Raw genomic sequence first — 19501 nt, 5'->3', positions numbered from 1 at the left:
ATTCAACTTACTGGTGCACATACACAGTGTTATCCAAAACGATACAAGATTTATGAGCTGAAATTTCAGTGTTCAGAGCCTAGCCTAACAATTCCTGGTTATTTCCACCAAACAAAAATCGCTGAGAAATATAAAAAATCAGTCACCAGAAAGGAATCCTACATTTCCGTAATTTAGTAAGAATTTCTTATTTTTGCAGTAAAAACAGTAGATCTAATTGCATTGTGTTATTGGTTATTAGCACTTTGATACCATAGGAGCCAGCCAGGAATAGAGCCTCAGTGTACTAAGACTCTGTGGAAACACTGATTTGTAAGTAGTGTTTTTAAAATGGACAGGAAAATATGTAGACAGAGAAAAAGGATGTGATAGTAGCATATGGCAGGTTGTTGTGAAGCAGAAAGTTTCTGAAGAAATTTACTGAAGAAGCCCAGGTGGAAATTAAAGACAAAGTGAGGATCAGGAGGTTGGAAGAAGCAGTTAGGGATGACAGAAATTAAATGAAGCTGATGTGAAGATACTGCTAAAAGAACAGGAAGTAGGAGCGAACAGCCCCTCACTACATGGCAGAGGAAATTTTCCCTCATAATTCCAGGAATTCCCTTTCTCCAGCAAAACTAATGTTTCATATGAACTTGTAAGTTACCTGCAGAAAACTTTGAGGAAGAAATGATGGAAATGCTTTCCTCATACACACAATCATCTTATTACAGAAAGACCAAAGGTGATGTAGCCTTTAAGAGAAACGTTATGCAGAGCATAGAGTATGCTGACTTAAAACTTTTTTAATTTGATTTCTGCAATTCTGTGCCTCTCTCACTAGTTGGGAGTTTGGTTCTTTGAAGCTGCTTCTGTTTAGCTCCCCACACAGCAGAAATAATAATCTATATGGCGAGAGCTTGTACAGATAAAAAGAAGTGCTTGAGAGCACTGATTTTACAAACCCAGAACAAATGGATGTAAACAATCTCAGCTCACTCTCTGTTCTTTTGCCTGTAACACCTTAAAGGTCCATCTGAGACTCACAGTTCCCTGAGCAATGTTAAAAAGAGGTGCTTGCACATCAACAAGGATTGGGTTTATGTACGTAGATACTTATGTGGTGTTTATTTCAAGTGGGTATGCACCCTGAATGCACATTTTAAATCTGAGCATCTGAAGTGTAGGGGTGATTAAACCAAAATCTAGACCCAGATCTGAGTTTTGCAATTAGTTATCACTAAGTTTATGGATGCATGCATAGTCAAATACTAGCAGAAGCAATCTACAGGCACAAGTGTTAGCCTTTGTAATCCTCATAAAGCATATTTGGGCTATAAATGGACTTTATAACAAAGAAAATAAAAAATCTAGATACACTCTAGTGCTTGCCAGGAATACATCCATAGTGGCTTACGAATCTAGTAAGTATTTTTTAATTTCATTTTCAGTTCCTCTGTTTAAATCTGAAGACACGCTTTTTCTAAATTAATTTATTGTAAAAGTGAAATTCAGGAATGCAGGTACTGTAGAATCTGTAACTTGCAGTATCTATGTAGGCACTAACAAGAGCATGGCAGAAAGTGCAAGCTTGGAAGACCAGCACGCAGCAGCCAGCATATAGACCATGGATGCACCAGAAGTCAGCAACTGCTCTACCTCTGTGATTTCAGCTTGTCTTCCTCATCAAACTTTATTTAGACCAAAAGTAACTGTCTGAAAACACCGTCAGTGCTGATATATTAGACTTTTCTGAATCATTTGTCTGTAGCAATTTAAGGCTGATGTGCTGTCCTCAGGAAAATCAGATCTCAGCACGATGACTTTTTAAGCATACGGAAATTCGAACAGTGTATCTCCCACCACACTGGAGTGGGTTGTGAACCACTTCTGATGGGTGCACTCCTCACTCCATCCTCTTGAAAAGAAATTTCACTATACAGAAAACAAGAGGGAGTGGTGACGAAGAAAAATATTGTCTGACAACTGCATGAGCACTCCTGAAATCCAGGACTTAATTGTCAAGATGAGTGATCCAGTTTGGAAAACTCAGCGTGCATTCTCCTCTAGTTCATCAGTAACTTACCTGTTACAAAGAGGTCTGTCAGTCTCTCTGTACTCTACAAATGTATTCCCCTCCTTGCTCCTTCCTGTCTGGACTCCTTCAATGCCCTTCTTAACAAGAGTTGTTCTAATTGCTTTTCTTGGATATGAAGCAGTCCAGACCAAGGCCATCTGGACACTTTACTGTAGTATGTCTATCAGAAGTGTGGCTGTAGACTCTTACAAAGTTGAACTGGAGGATGAGGAGTGGTAAATTTACAATTTCTGTCTGTGAAATACCTTTCTCCTTTAGATGCTGCAGGCCACATCTTCTTTTATGTTCCTAACTGATATGTTAATTATGATGATGGAAAGGTAGCAGGAAGTTTTATTTTGCTTTTGATCATCACCTGCTTTAGTACTCCTCATGCTCTAGTGGTCAATAGAAGATGCAGGCAAATGATAATCCTATGGGTGAACTAAACAACTAATGGTGCAGGCTATGACTTCATTAAATGCAATGATTCTCATCTACCAGAGCCGAATTTGTCTCTGGATTCTATTTTAGGTTCAACCACCGGCTTGTGGTATGGTATGGTCTGGAGAATGTTGGTTTTACTCTTTGGATTACTTTCCCCCTCTCTTATATTTGAGCTACAGGAAAGTATGAGAGTAGCCTGAAGAGAAGGATTTGGGGGTGTTTATAGATGAGAAGCTCAACATGAGCCAGCAGTGCGCTCATGCGGCCCAGAAGGCCAACCGCATCCTGGGATGTATCAAAAGAAGCATGGTCAGCAGGTCAAGAGAGGTGATTCTCCTCCTTTACTCTGCTCTTATGAGACCCCACCTCGAATACTGTGTCCAATTCTGGTGTCCCCACCATAAGAGAGACATAGATCTGTTGGAGCGTGTTCAGAGGAGGGCCACAAAGATGATCCAGAGGCTGGAGCACCTCTGCTATGAGGACAGGTTGTGGGAGCTGGGATTGTTCAGCCTTGAAAAGAGAAGACTTTGGGGGGACCTAATAGCTGCCTTCCAATACCTGAAGGGAACCTACAGGAAGGCTGGGGAGGCACTTTTTACAGGAGTGTCCACTGATAGAACAAGGGGAAATGGGTTTAAGTTGAAGGAGAACAGATTTAGATTAGATGTTAGGAAGAAATTCTTCAGTACGAGGGTGGTGAGACTTTGGAATAGATTGCCCAGAGAAGTTGTGGATGCCCCCTCCCTGGGCTGTTCAAGGCCAGGTTGGACGGAGCCTTGAGTAGCCTGATCTAGTTGAGAGGCGTCCCCGCCCATGACAGGGAGGTTGGATTAGATGATCTCTAAGGTCCCTTCCTGCCTATGCCATTCTGTGATTCTATGATTCTATGATCTTTTTCTGCAGATTGCTGAGATAGTATGCTAGTACTAAAAAATTCATGACAAAATCTATGGATCCCAGCTTCTGGCATTTTAGTTCCTCTAACTAGGACTTTCATTCAGTTAGTGATGCTTACAGTTAATCTGCTTCAGGGAAAGCAACTTAAGCACAGCAAACCTTTTGCTGATCTGTTCTTATACACTGGTCTTTGTTGCTGAGTACGAGTTTAGAGACTAAAGCTTACGTGGGCTGGCTGTGGAGCACATCTCTCTAATCCTGTATGTCAATGACCTCTTGCAAATTGGCCTATAATTTAAGGGTTAATATTAACCTAAACAGTTAAATTCAGAGCTTGACAACTCTGAAAGATCATTTAAACATTTTGATTTGATCAACAATATCGGTTAGGTTTGTAAAGGCTTGTGAGAAGTATAGCATCAGCCTGAGGCGACTTCAAAGAGAGGATCATGAAGGTCTTGAAGTGAGTCTACCTCTGAGGAAAGCCCCAGGAGCTGTTTAGCCTGGTGGTAGTTGAAAGGGCATTCCTGGGGTTGCTAGAAAGAGAAGGCAGCAGCTCTAAAAAGGGGGAACATGTCAACACTAGGAGGAGATAATAATTGCTCCAATTTTAGAATCAAATCAGTCTCACTAAAAAGAGGAAATACTGTTCTAAAATCAGGCTTTAAAACTGGCTTAAATTCAGAGTGTAGTGTTATCTGGAAATCTCAAGTCAGCTCCAGCACACCAAAACTGAAACCCAATATGCATTGAAGTGCATTCCTGAAAGTAATTATCACTGGTATTACTGTAACACCTCTTTCTGTGAGTGTTAAGCACTGCACAATGTAACTGTTGACTACAGGGCTTTCAGAGGAAATCTTGTACTGTTTGCCTGCTTATGTGAGGCCTTTTATATTTTCATTATTTTTTTCATTATTTAAAATCACTAGATGTTCAAACCTTCAATAATTCTTCTTACTGGAGTTGTACTCTTGTCACTGAACTGCAGTGCTCATAATATTTTACAGCTCTTGAAAACAGAATATTGAACAAAAACTAGTCAGGAATCCATGATTAATACAAAAGCTTTATTTATCACTGTTCAGGTATTTATCTGTATTACAGTAAATTGTATTAAGTTCATTTTCATTTGGGAGCAATTTTCATTACACTGCTTTCTGATTGTGGATAGATTGCGGCTATTGTAGTATGTGAACCTAGGATCCTCTGTTATCCTCAGAATTTTTCTTCATATACTTCTGCTTTTTTTTTTTTTTTTTGGTAGGGTGCCTAACATTTCAGCACCTGTTTGCATGTTTACAAAGAATTAATTAATAAACCAAAGACAGATACACAGAATTAATTAATAAACCAAAGACAGGTGTAGTAGGCAATAAGGGGCTATTGGTGGCATGGGACAAAGTATTTGATGCGCGTTTCACCCTATCCTTTTGAAGTTGCTCCCTGTCCTCCTTTTACCTTTGGACACAGAAACTCTAAGCTGGCAGCAGTGGGCAGCTCCTGCAAAATGTTGGAGAAAGCTGGGAGAAGCAGGAGGAGTTGTGGCATGGAGGGATATTTCTAGGGGTGAGAGATTTTCCCACTTTGTCTCCTAGGGCGAGCTGCTCTGTCTTCTTTCTGTTAGTTTCCTTTCACTCTTGTGGGATCTGTATCCCACCTAGAGTAAAATTCACTCCTGTGGGTTAACTACCTGAGAGAACACTCATTGGTTACTTGGCTAGTCACAAATAGTGTTCTTCTCCAGAAAGACTGCAATATTGCAATCTTTATAGGGTTAATATCAATAAGAAATCTCCTAGTAAATATAAAATATGCTTTGGAGGCTTCTGCAAGCATTTCTTGCAGAGAATGCTGTATGCTATTGCTATTGCACCCCAGAAGGGCAAGGGAAAGCTGCTTAGCTAGTTATTCCAAACTAAGGCAGAAATTCAAAACTGCAGGCCAGAAACAGATACCAGGAGTCTAGCCTGACGATCTACTCCGTTTCAAAAGGTCACTGTTTAACCTTTCAATATCTAGTCCAACGAAGTCTCTACTCTAGCCTTATGAATGCTGATGTTGCTACATTCTTAATCACTAGGGAAATGTTCTGAAACTTAACAGTATGAAGGAATCTGGATGCTTTATTCCACTAGAGGAAGAAAACAAAAAAATAACAGAAGAAAAAATGAAAAGCACAAGCAGAGCGAAAAAAAGGAATATTGCATTCCTCCACCCTGCAAAGAGGAGATAATTCTAACATGAAGTTCAATTTTCTTTTTCTTACTAGGTCTTTGAAAGTGGCCATGTCATGCAATAGATAACTAGATCTCTCATTGATCTAGCTACACTAATTGTCTTTCTCTGTCTCAGTGCATTTCTTAATTAGACGCTGAGCATATACTCATAAAACTAGCCTTGCCGCTATGTGACACTTTTCTTTGCACCATCATATCTGCATTTTATTTTTTCCCTTGAATTGCACTGATGAACAAGATGAAAGCATTGACTCAGCACTGATCAAAATCAGGTTTACCAGGAATGGCAAGGTAGAATTCATTCGGGTACTGATGTGAACAACCATTATTAAGCAATTCTTCCACTTCCTGAGAGATTGGAATATAGGTATACTCAGAAGGGAGTGGAAGGAAGGAAGGAAGGAAGGAAGGAAGGAAGGAAGGAAGGAAGGAAGGAAGGAAGGAAGGAAGGAAGGAAGGAAGGAAGGAAGGAAGGGAAGGAGCAATACATTCCAAATTTGGCCTCAGAGAGCATTCTTTGAAATTGCTTAAGTCTGTGCCATAAGCCTCTGTTGTCCTTTATTTGCTCTAATGTCTGGGAAAAGCAGATATAGAATAGATCCCTCTTATTCTCTGTTTATTTTTCTTGGGCTGAATACAGCTCAGACAGAACAGAGATTTTGGCTTATTATTGTTATTTTTGTCTTCAGTAAGCAATGTGCAGAAATTAGTTGTTCCATATCAGAAAGCCCTATGTGTGCTTGTCTAGAGAGAGGAAGAGGCTGAAAAGGCATACATCAAGCCTAGAAAATTTCTGAGCCAGTGTTTCTGTATTTTCGTAACACAGTATCGGTACTCACATTATGATGCAGCAAGATCCATGCCTAGAGATTTACAAAAATAACATTAGAGAAAGCTGCTGCTCTGTGAGAAGCTTGCTGCATATTCCATCTGAGTCTAGACAAACACCCTGCAGAAGTGTGGTTTATGGGGAAAAACAGCAATGTAAAAAAAAAAATCCTTCTTTACTCTGACCTGTGCCTTGCATGTATTCTGGACTGTCTCTCCAAGCTTAGTAACAAACAGGAGTGCCTACGGCTTTTTATATCTGTCTCTCCTATGGTACTTACTACAGTTAAGAAATAGGGGATGGATTTTGCATCTTATGCAGCATAGCAGCGTCTTTATAAAACATGAGAATGAAATAGCACTGAGGCACCAGAAGAGCTGATTAGACAGAGTGGGGGAAGCCTGTCTCTAGTGCAATGGTTCAAAACACCTGTTCTTAACCCATGGAGATGTCTGAAATGTCACATATATTTTAAAATATGCTATTTAGAATTCCACTGTTATGCTTTCAAAGGATGTTGCCTTCTTTATTGATGTAGTGAGTAGGCTCTGGCTGGCAACAAGCAGCTGCACAGCCGCTTCCTCCCTCCCCGCAGCAGGACGGGGAGAAAATAGGAAGAACAAGAATGAGAAAACTCGTGGGTCAGAATAAAGACAGTGAAATCACTTACCAAGTACTGTCATGGGTAAAACAGACTTGACTTGAGGAATTTAATTTATTGCCATTAGTATAAATTTTTAATTACCGAGTTGGTGTTTGGAAATAAAACAAAAAAAGCCAAACATTCAGAATGCCTTTCCTCCCCCTTTCCCAGGCTCACATCACTCCAGACAACTCTCCTCCACCCATGTTACCGTTGCAGGTCACGCTGAGTCCCTCCAGTGTGGCAGTGAGCAGTGCAGAGGCTGGGGACAGGACATGGTGGTTTCTCTCTGCCCATCATTTCTTCTCAACTCTTTTCCTCTGCTCCAGTGCTGGTCCTTCTTTGGCTGCAGTCCCTCCAGGGAAGTACCTGCTTTGCCATCCAGTACCTTCCACTCCCCTTACCTTGTTATTCCCTCCTTTGTTCCCCTCTCCTCTGTCTGTTCAGCGTTTCTGCCCTTTCTTAATACTCCTTCCCAGAGATGCCACCATCTTGGCTGGTGGGCTCAGTGGTGTCTTGTGGTGGGGTCTATTGGAGCTGGCTGGTACTGGCTGTGTTCAGAGAACACAGAAGAACAACTGATATGTATATTGTTCTTTGATGTTATCTCTAAGGCAGTGATATTTAAAATACATTTTGTTTCAGTCTCATTTTGAATGTGAAGGAGCTAGGACAAGTTAGAAAGAAATCCACATTGACAGGTATAGGCAGCAGTGAGGTTGATGTGACCATACTGCTGATCACCAAGGAGCTCTGTGAGCCCAGTGCCATGCCAGTCTTTCCATACAGCCTGTTGAGATGGGCCTCACACCTTACTGAGATGTGTGCCAGGCTCTGGACCTGGGCTGGCTTGTGTTTGACTGATCTGAACGGCAAGCAGTGTGAACCTATGTCTCTCTGCATTGTCTACACTAGCCTAGCAAAAATGTTTTGTCTAAGGACCTACCTAATGTGTGTGGCAGAGAAAAAAGTAGAACCGATATACCTGATATTCTGTTTCATGCTTTGAGTACAAAGACTGGCTTTCCTCTTGGTAAAATATTTTGATCTGGAGAAAGTGATTTAGAAGACAAGCTGTTTAATTAGTGAATGGGCAGAGACAATCCGTTCTAAGAATAGATGGCAGAATGTGAGAGGGCATAAAGTAAAGAGTAAGTGAAGGGGACAAAAGAAATGTTCAAGAAATGGGTTTTCTTTGGAGGAGGGCTCCAAAATGCAGAACCTTGTGGAGACATAAGGACGGCATGTTCCATGAAGGCACAGTATACTAGCACTAAAAATATGCCATTGGTCATCTAGCCAAAAGGTAAGCAACTTGCTTGGAGTCTTGGGGATATTTGTCAGGAACTCAGAAAAGAAAATGTTTGGAAGACAGAGGAACCATCTGAGCTTGCTGTGAAGCAGCAAATGTTCCAGTGCTATTTTTGGTTGAGTAGTACTGTATATTGAGGGAGTTTCTGTGAAACGGGAGGTGACACTACAAAATCCTGGAAAAAGCATATTTTATGATGTTCATGGAAATACGTCCATATACTTATCATTTAGTCTACTCTGATAAATGGCTGTAGCATCTTTTTGATCCTATACTTAATGTCTCCTACTCCCTTTTTGAAGGAATATGTATCATCCCGGTGGCCTCAGTGTAAGGACCTTGTTTGGTCCTTTTGCTGTTAACAGTCAGGTCAGAAAAATTGTGCCTAAGTTAATTCACCTGAAAGGGGTGGGAGCCATAAAAGAATCCAGTTCATCAACTTTGATCTATAAGATCAGAAGGAGGGGAGGGGGGGGGGGGGGGAATTAAAAAAAAAAAAAAAAAAAAGTGATTTCTTTTAACTCCTGAAATTATTAGATAAGACCAAAACTAATAAGACCCTGGTGTATGTAATAGGAATGAAGGAAAAGCAAAGTCACAATTATTGATAGAAAAGATGCATAGGAACTAAATTCCACTATAAGGATGTCTCAATGAGCATATCTGTCTTCACCCCTCTTGACACTGGAGCGGACTGACATTATGTTGTTTGAATTCATATGAGCAAGATGATGTCATATGCTATGATGTTGCCTGTTTAGCACTTAACCACCTTCAGAGTAAAATCAGCTCCTTCATTAGTAAATGGAAATCATAGAATCATAGAATAGTTTGGATTGGAAGAGACCTCTAAAGATCATCTAGTCCTACCTCCCCTGCAATGAGTAGGGACATCTTCAACTAGATCAGGTTATTCAGAGCCCCATTCAACCTGACCTTGCACATTTCCAGGGATAGGGCAACCTGTTCCAGTGTTTCACCATCCTCATCATAAAAAACTCCTTCCTTATATCTGGTCTGAATCTACCTTCTTTTAGTTTTTTAGAGATTTTAAAAGTTTTAGAAATGACCCCTCAGAGGTTGTTAATTGATAGCAAAATTTCCATTCTGTCCTTCTATATTCCTCCTCTAATCTTTTCTAGATTAGCACTAGATGCATTTAAATTGAAGACTCTCTTATTAGCAGGCACTAATTTATTTATATTTGATGAATATCTCACAAATTATCCGCTTCATCAATGTGGAGAGAACCTGTAGGTAAAACAAACATTAAAAAAAAAAAAAGTAGAAAACATCTCTTTCAAAAGTGTTTTCATTTTACTTAAACTGCTGTGAGATGAACTACTTTCCCTGGAGAAAGGCCTCTCTTACTATTTCATTTTGACACCTATAGAAAATTCTGTATTTACGCCACAAAATAGGCTCAGAGGATGCGTTAGCCTGGCTGGAGTTGCTCAGCTATTTGCCAGTGTTCAGCTCCAGATTGCAAATACCATTTAGAAGAAAAATTTGTATGAACCTTTTCAGATCTCTCAGCCTTTAGTGGATTTTTATATCTATATTTTATATAGATATACTATGTATATTTGTTATATATATATTTCTTTTAATAATGACATGGTACAGTATACTACTGCAGTGGCTTAGTCTCATCTTGGTACGACCATGGCAAAATTGGAATGTAAAGGCTGCGTTTCCTTAATCCTGAGAACCTGGACAGCGCAAAATGTTCTTGTAGGATAATAGCAAGGCCAGCTCCATCCGCAAGCAAAACATGCAAACCAACCTTTTTGTAATGTGTGATTACTACAAGGTGCATACTCCATGAATAATGATATTTACGCCTCAGCATTTTTTGGATCTATAGCAGTTATACTCTACTGTGAGAGCATTTTTTGGAACTAAAGCAGTTATTCTCTACTGTGAGTGTCCTCTGAATGCATGTCTAACTGTAAAAAGACCCCCTTTTTTACTTGTATCCATTAAGTAATTCTGCTTCTGAGTCTTGCTTTTGTGCTCTTTTCAGCAGCTCTAAAAATGCTGTGCCTGATTCACCATTGCTTTCTGACTTCATTTGTACCAGTGGAAGAATAAGGAAAAAATAGAGCCTCAGCTGTTCTGCTTTTGTGCAAGGGACTGAGGTGCACAACAACAATGAGTCAGTCAGGCCTTTCTGCAAAGCCTCTCGTTAACATCGTTACCATATTTACTTAAAAAAGCCCAACAACCTTAGGCTGAATTTATCATGCATTAGCAAGCGGAGGTCCTAAACATTTGGCACTGATTTGTAGCCTGTTCTTTCCACTCCTGTTTCTACCATGAGGCAAGACAAGTGTTCAAGACCAGGTTGGATGAGGCTTTGGGCAACCTGGTGTAGTGGAGGGTTTCCCTGCCCATGGCAGAGGAGTTGGAACTAGATGATCTTTGAGGTCCCTTCCAACCCTAACCATTCTATGATTCTATGAATTCTGACGCATATTGAAGTGCATTTTAATGTTGCTATATGGGGACTGGAGGAAGGATTATTATGCATAGCTTTGCTTTACTAGTAATGTTTGACAGCTCCAAAGTACTTTTTGTCAAAGGATTCCAGTACTATGCAGCACTGGACGCACCTTGTAACTTCCACTGTAGCAAGGGGTCTGCCATTGAATTTTTATGTCTCGGGAAACTGAAGCATTTAGTAGAAGTGAGTAAATCACCTTGGCCAAACCAGCAAATAAACAAGAACTTGGTTAAATCCTGGTCTTCCACGACAAAAAGAAAGTGTGCCAATCTAAGATACCACGTAACATCCATGTGATCAGTTGCTTTCCCTTCACTACATATAAGTAAGTCTGAAATCCTGGCATTGTGAATATGTGTCCATATTTTTTAAAGAAGCTAGATCATCCTTTAGCATTTTGGCAAATTACTCAAAATGTCTCTCCAGGAAAAGAGGAAATAAGAAGTCAAGTCAGTTTTTATATTCTTGTGTTGTTTTTTCGCTTGGTACTTCAGTGGCAGTTTTCCTCCATGCTTTTATTTGATTAATCTTATTTATGGCATTATATTACTAATCATATTTACTATTTCTGTTCAACCAGACACAGAAAATAATGTGCACACACAAAAAGCAAAAAATTAACTGTAGGGATCATCTTAAACTGTTTCAGAACTAAAAGTATTTATGAAATACGGCATATTTATGCTGCTACCTGGGTTCTAAACACAGAGCATCCCAGGTCAGTTGACTGCCTCATGAGGGTCTGACATCGCACCTCTAGAAGAAATGTTCATGCTTTAGTGGAAGCAGTAGTACTGCTCACAGGCTGGTTAGATATTAACTAGTTCAGGCAATATCCCTTTTGTATATTATAAAGATAACTCCTGAGACCTTATTTCCTGTCTAGGCAATGTCCTAATCTGAAATGAGATCTCATTTCTGGGTTAAGGGAGATGCTTGATTTGGAAAACTAATTTGGAAATATGTGACTTACAGTGACCTCCACATTCCTTTTCCAAGATAAACACAGAATTTACACTGCCACTCTAATTAATCCATAGTAAGATTTCTAGTAATTTCCAGGTTTCTCGTGAAACTCCATTGAATTTTGAGTTTATTTATAGCAGCGAAAATCTGAAATAAATCTGCCAGAGTCAGTTGTGTTAATCCAGGCTTACATTGATATTACTGGAAACAAAATCTAAGTTTATATCAAATAAATAGAGCGTTTATATGATTTAGGAGTGTAAAATGTTGCAATTACACTACTTAATATTTGTACTCAGTTTATAGTAGCCAGTAACACACATACTCTTTGTTCAAGAGCTTTCCAGTGTGGATTTACGTGTGTAATTTTATCTCAGGTTGTTTGGTATTTGACATAAATCCTTTATTTCTGGAATGAACCGATAATATAGCTGTCTATTTTGAAAAGGAGATTTAACCTTCATGTTTGTGAATGAAAGCTGGAAATCCTCAGTCAAAGGAAAGTCTAGAAAACCCAAAGCGTGAATTATTTCTACATAAAATATTAGAGGTTTAGAGGAAAAAAAAGGATTTATTTTCATTTTAGTCTTTGTCTTGCTCGTTGAATGCTTGGAGCTGGTGAGGCAATGTGAGGGTACATACGGATGTATGGAGGTGTGAATGTGCACTTTTTCCTACACATTGAACCTGAGCGGGAGTGTACTGGAGCCTTTCTGAAGCTCATGACTGTTTTTCCAGGCTGTGTTTCTGGTAGGTTAATAACTGCCTAGTGCATGGAAAATGGGAATCACAGTTTTCTGGGGCCAGACATAGAGGTTCACTATTATCTGGCAGGGCTTTCACTAATGGAGAGGGAGGGTTGTATTCCACCTAGTAAGCTCACAAAAGGCAGAAAGAGACATACCAGGTGACAACAGCATGATCAGTCTGCCATTCACAAGGTATACAGTCTCGGAAATCCACTCAAAATATATTTTTTTCTGTTGTTATTTCCTTTTTCTAGAAAAAGCAAGTGAGTCAAACAAAGATCCGGGTGATCTCTACCATCCTCTTCATCCTGGCAGGCTGCGTTGTCTTTGTGACCATTCCTGCAGTTATCTTCAAACACATCGAGGGATGGACAGCCTTGGAGTCCATCTACTTTGTGGTTGTCACTCTGACTACTGTTGGCTTCGGTGACTTTGTAGCAGGTGAGCAGCTTGGAGCCTAGGTGCTGTGCATGGGGACCTTGGCTCTTAGAATTTGTTTTCTGGTGTAGAGAGGAGGCTTTTCACAGTGGATTATATTCCAGTGAAATGATGCCAGGTGTTTCTGTTGGCGTTACAGTGCAATAGGCCATCAGGTTGGTTTAAGATCTATGTGCCTTGCCATCTGCAAGCTTTCAGCAGTGTAGATAATGGGAGCCTGGGAAGTCCTGATTATTCTTTATCGTGCAATGAATTATGGACAAGTCAAATGACTTTCTCATTGAATTCAAGATTTGTATTAGTCCATTAGGGCTCAATCTGAGGCTGACTGCAGAAGCGAGTAGCCAAAAGGATGAATGGATGAAGCTTTTACAAAGTAGGGCTGAGCCATAGGCCCAAAGTAGGGCTGAGCCGTAGGGCTGAGCCATAAGGCTGGAGAAATCTCTGGTCTGATGCAGTAGTTGGCTGCTGCTACAGAGGCTGCAGCATTTCAGAAACTGCATTTTGTTCTCTAAATTTGGCAGAAAGTTTGACATTGGAGTTGACTTGTTAAGGAAAATTCTTGTAGGAAGAGAAGGACTAATGGGGTATGCATCTCAGTGCTAGGAGGATTCTCTCCAAGATTAATACGGTACTAGCAGGAACTATAAATATCCATCCTTATCAATTTCTAAAGCAAGAGTCAAGATTGTTGGCTGGAGAGATGAGAGATTTTTTTTTTTTTTTCCCACAACTGCTTTGCTAACAAAAAGGTGGTTAAAATAAGTGCATTTTTTTTTCCCAGTAGTGCGTGACCTCTACTTTTCATTCCTGTTAGTGGTCCTAATTAAAGGTATTAAGATGCCTGTGTTACAAACAGCCATATTATGCTACTGTTTTGTTACTTTCTATAAGTCGGTGAAGTATGAATGAGTTAAAAACATCAAATGAAACTGCAGGGATATATAAAGTTTTCTCTGCTGAAGAGCTGCAGACAAGTCTTTTTGTAGCGAAGACCGTAATCCTCCTTTTTTATGACATAGTGGCATAGAAGACATGAATTATTGAGGGAAAAAAGGCACTGAACAAAGAAAGCCCCAGATATGAAAGAGAAGTGCTTTACGAGCATTCAGATACAGAAGGGATTGTATGAGCTTGGTCTATTTTAGCCAGTTAAACATGAAGAGAAGCTCACTGATATTCTGCCTTTGTGATATCACAGTGTGATATAAAAATAATTTACAGTATTTTTCTTAAGCATATCACACTTCAGTTTTCTTTTTGTTAATAATATAATAGTAAAAAAGCTCTGAATTCTAAATTAAATTTTTCTATATCCAACATGATTAGGATAATATAATGCACAGCTGGGTAGCTACTAAAACCAAGGATTTTTCAAAAATCAAATGGAAGACCCTGAATGAGAAAACTTCAGAGGCCATCTCATGATAAGAATTTAACGCAGGTGCTCACCAGGAGATTCAGGTTTTATTCATGGTTTTGAGACAGATTTTATGTCACTTTTATTTTCTGCCACTTTAGTCTCTCAGTATCTCTGCCTCTTCAACACCAAATAAAAACTACTACATCGTATTGGGTAAAATAGCATAAATGGAGTTATGCTGATTTATTCCACCTAGAACATGTCCCACCTCTTGGCAAACTGGGAAAGTTTTTGTACTACTGTTGGAGATACAATTGCGGATGGAGCCTGAAAAAAGCCGAGTTTCTGATAGGCTGAAAAAAGTGGTCTCATGCTTTCTCAGTCACCTGATTACTCTGTAAGACAGACCTAGACAATCTGTTTCATAGCAAGCTTCCTCAGGGACATGTATGATCAGAAGAGCCTTGTTGTACCATAGCAACAGCAGCCCCCACCTCCCAGTGTTTCACACTCTTAAAAACTGAAAAAAAGAGAGTGATTCACACGGTCTATGGGGAGAGAATAACATCAAACCCAATATTTGGGTCCTTGCCAATTCTCGAATGTCTGACCTTCCATGGGGATGTTTGAACACCCTACGTACACTCATACTGAGCCTGGATAAAATTAAAGAGTCGTAGTAATGCCTCAGATTACAAAAAGCTCAAGGGGAATGCAGAACTGTGTTGTCTGGTGATTTTAATGGGGAAAAATCCTAAAATCTCTTTATAGTCATAGTTATAGGTTTGTGTCTAGCTAACCGAGGCTTGAGTCCAGGAAATATGCAATCATCTGCCCAAGGCCCTGGTAGGTTTGCTTTTCAGGCAGAGGTTTACACAGGTACCACCGAGGTCATATTTGTCCACGTGCACTGAGGGATATGGCTGTGCCCATGGGGCTGGGCGGACTCTTTGCCGCTCACTCTCTTCAGCTCAGGGCTGTGCCTGCCTCTTGCTGGCTCTCTTTCTTGCAGTGCACATAACACTGTGATAGGACTGGGAGTCTCAAAAGTGAGGTCGTGTTTGCTTTCTGTTGGAAGAGTTTATTCTGTTCTGTGATAGGACTGTGAGCCTCAAAAGTGAGCCTCAAAAGTAAGGTTGTGTTTGCTTTCTTTTGGAAGTTTATTCTGTTCTTTGGTAGGCAGCAGCCTGTCTGCTACTGTGCTTATTTTAAGCTCTTCATAGTCCATCAAATTTTCCAGTAGGTCTCACATACTTGCTTTACCAGCTTATCCTGAGACTTGCCTGAGTACCATATAGGATATTTATTGCTTGATTTGATCCATATCTCCTCTGAAGGCACTGGCCAGAGAACGTGCCCCTATAACCGATACCCAAGCAGATGGTGTGTCCTTATTATCAGGGCTGATGCACGATTGGCTTCCTGTCAGATATCCTGATTTGAAGGGGAAGTCAAAGCTACTTTTCTTTCTCCTGCACATACGTCTCTTAATCCTGTACCTAAAACCAAAAAAATCTGGAAACTCTATAAACTGGAGAGGTTGAACTAGAGTAAGGAAGACAAGCTGTATTAAACTTTTTTCTTGGAAATGTACTCATGCTGTTGCAAGTACTGTCAAAGCAGGAATTTTGGGCTTGCTTTAGAGTATGAGCAATACAAAGAAAAGTGTTTACTATGTGCTCTGGCAGGTCATATGGCAGCAGAACAACAGGTAATTTTGAAGAGTCTTAAGAACAGACTGTGTTCCTCCCATCTGACAGGTGTCTTGTCTATTATTAGAACTACACTGATGTTGGCAAGAGTCAACAAACTTTCAGGAATTTCTCAGAATTGCAGATATTTTGTCATGATTTTGGCATCTCATGATTTCTACATGTAAGTATATGCTTATTTCAGGAGGAAATGCTGACATCCATTACCGGGAGTGGTATAAACCCTTAGTGTGGTTCTGGATCCTTGTTGGTCTTGCCTATTTTGCTGCTGTCCTGAGTATGATTGGAGACTGGTTAAGAGTCCTGTCCAAGAAGACAAAAGAAGAGGTATGACTGGTAATTTCTCAGTGGTTTGTAATTTTATAAGAGAGCTTTAAGTGCCTGATTCCTGCTTGTCTAAAGAAGAATGCTCCTCTGCATGACCAATGCTCCGTATTCCCCATGGTTCACTCCACTGGCTGACTTTGGTATCCAGTTAGCTCTGATCTTTAGCTCCTTCACAAAGGGAGGAAAAAAAGCAACCTAGGTTGTTACACCTCTATCAGTACTACCAAATTCACAGAACACATTAGTAGGATTGCAATTATGGAATAAGAGAGGCCAGCCTTCACTCTGAAAGTAGCTACAAAATTGTGATAAAAATTTCAGTATTATCTCTTTAAAAATTGGAGATGCATGGCTTTTGAAGACATTAGTTGGCTCTCTTCATTATGCCAGAGAAGAAAGTGCTTGTGCTGCTGCTGTTCTATAAGACAGACTGTTGTGTCATTTTGCCTTTTCTTTTTCTTTTTTTATTTTTCTTTTCTCTTGTTGTTGTAAAGGTTGGAGAAATAAAAGCCCACGCAGCGGAGTGGAAGGCGAACGTGACGGCTGAGTTCAGAGAGACACGGAGGCGGCTCAGCGTGGAGATCCACGACAAACTTCAGCGGGCAGCCACCATCCGGAGCATGGAGCGCCGGCGCCTGGGCCTGGACCAGCGAGCCCACTCCTTAGACATGCTCTCTCCAGAGAAGCGCTCTGTCTTTACTGCCTTGGAAACAGGACGCTTCAAGGCCTCATCTCAGGAAAGCATCAACAACAGGCCTAACAACCTGCGCCTTAAAGGGTCAGATCAGCTCAACAAGCACGGGCAGGGGGCATCCGAGGACAACATCATTAACAAGTTTGGATCGTCTGCTAAGATGACCAAAAGGAAAAACAAAGACCTCAAAAAGACCATCCCTGAGGATGTGCGTAAAATTTACGAGACCTTCCGAAACTACTCCTTGGATGAAGAAAAAAAGGAAGAGGAGACGGAGAAGATGTTTAATTCTGAGAACTCTTCTAGCACTGCAGTCCTGACCAACTGCATCCAGCAGCACTCGGACCTGGAGAATGGAAATATCCCCAATGAAACCAAAGAAAGGGAACATGAAAACAAAGCATTACTTGAAGACAGAAATTAAATGTAAAAGATGCTTGACTTAGATTAACAATGTTAGTGTTTTTATATACATATATATATCGAGACACGTGCCTTATACAGACTCCTTATTCAGTCTGAATTATATAGCATCGAAGAATATTTCACTGTGCCATAAAGACTCAAGCTTGCTCTGCCAAAACAATTCAGGAACAAAGCACTGCAGAATGGCAACAGAAAGCTACGCACATGGAAATTTCAGCCTGTATAAGATTACCAGGGCAAGATACAAAGGAAGAGATTGAACCACGGCAAAATCGCCAGAGTGCTCCTACCATGGCATAATGTTAGACAAAGGGCAGCTATGTAAGAAGAGCCTTTCAGAGGGATGAAAAAGAGTGTGTCTTTGTAATGGAGTATGCATCCTTAAAGCCTTCCCCTGGTGATTAAAAAGAGGAGAAATGATTGGAGCGAACTAGAAACTTTCAGTAAGGTTTAGTTTACGTTTTGGCACGTGATTCAAGCTAGATTTTTTTTTTTTTCATTTTTGAATCAGATGCATTATCTTTCTAAACTCTAAAAGAATGTCCATGGACACAGCCACCAGCTGGGTGCCGGTTTGAAAAATCAACACAGACATATTTAAGGGTCGGATTGTTCTTTTCATTAAAAAAAAAAAAAAAAAAAAGAAAAAACTGTGGGTATTTATATTAACAAGTGACAAACAAAAAAAAGGAAAAGAAACAAATGGATTTTTTTTCTCACGTGGGAAATATTCGATGTAAAGTCACAGCAAGAAAGTGCGTATGAAGAAAATGCAACATGTCATGCTATGTTGTTTTAAAAGAAGAGAAACATTAATTTAATGATATTTGGCTAGGTGTATAAAACAGTGGGCCAACTGTTTTTTTAAAAGAATTTCTCATTCACACTTTCTACCACTGAAAAAAATCCTTCAATTTTAGTGCTGTAAGACTATGAAGACAGAAGGAAAGCTATAGCTTTTGCATGTCAGCAAACTGCTCTTCTCCTTAGCTGAATCTGAATTTTTAAAAATAGACATAAGAGCATATACGCTACTCAAATGAGGGCAAGGGCAACCATAGAATCTCAGGGCTCTCTGCCTCTTTTGCTGGGTTTGGGTTTAGACATAAGCTGCAGTCATAATCTCAGAAAAAAAAAAAAAGAAAAAAGAAATTTAGGAAAAGAAGTTGAGAAAAATATGGTGGTAATCTTTTAAGTGCTTATAGCTTCAAGTGCCATTAATGCTGTCATATTTTGTAACTTTTTAAACAAGTCTTTTGAATTATTTGTTTATTTCCTTTCAGGTACTATCTTTGTTTGACATTTGCTATCTCTTTTCTTGATAAAATCTAAACATGAGCTCTCTGCATTTCTAGACTGAAGTAAAATGTAACCAAACTGGCCATTTTTTAAAAATCTTTTGTGGTGTCTGGACATATGGATATAAGAAATACAAATGTCCCTAGACTTCACAGTAAATATTCAAAGAAAAGACTGCAAAATAATTAATGAGAATTGCAAAACACACTGAATTTTTGTAGCCACAGCCTGTGGGCTACTGTGTTTGCCATTGCAGATAGAAGATTTTGCATGCTGGAAATGAGATACACAGGATTGCACTAATGATGCTTTCCCTGCGCCTTCACAAAATCCTGAATACTTCTGCAATTTAAACTGGAGGCTTATAGGTAAAGTAAGCATGGATATAGATGGCAGAGATATATGAGTCTTACAATTGAGTTGAACGTACAGACACCTGCAGGTCATACAGGCACAGACTTTGGAATTGCATGCCCATGTCTGCATACACAGAAATGCACGCTTCATTTTCTGTGATAGATTCTGAGATTTTTGCACAATAAGCCAACTCAAAATCTAGCTGGTCACCAGAATACATGATTGCCATGGCTATAA

General features: G+C 39.8%; 1 protein-coding gene across 1 annotated transcript in view; it reads left to right on the top strand.

Moving 5' to 3' along the window:
- The window catches only part of KCNK10 (potassium two pore domain channel subfamily K member 10), a 65159-nt gene extending 47553 nt beyond the window's left edge, over positions 1 to 17606 (top strand). The window contains 3 exon segments of the mRNA XM_086613517.1: positions 12903 to 13089; positions 16346 to 16488; positions 16983 to 17606. Coding sequence (XP_086469643.1) covers positions 12903 to 13089; positions 16346 to 16488; positions 16983 to 17606 — 954 coding nt within the window.
- The last annotated feature ends 1895 nt before the right edge of the window (positions 17607 to 19501 follow it).

Source organism: Tauraco erythrolophus, chromosome 6, assembly GCF_009769465.1.
Source record: "Tauraco erythrolophus isolate bTauEry1 chromosome 6, bTauEry1.pri, whole genome shotgun sequence".
Classification (NCBI taxonomy): Eukaryota; Metazoa; Chordata; class Aves; order Musophagiformes; family Musophagidae; genus Tauraco; species Tauraco erythrolophus.
Note: the sequence above shows the minus strand (reverse complement) of the source record. Positions and strands in the feature narration are given on the sequence as shown.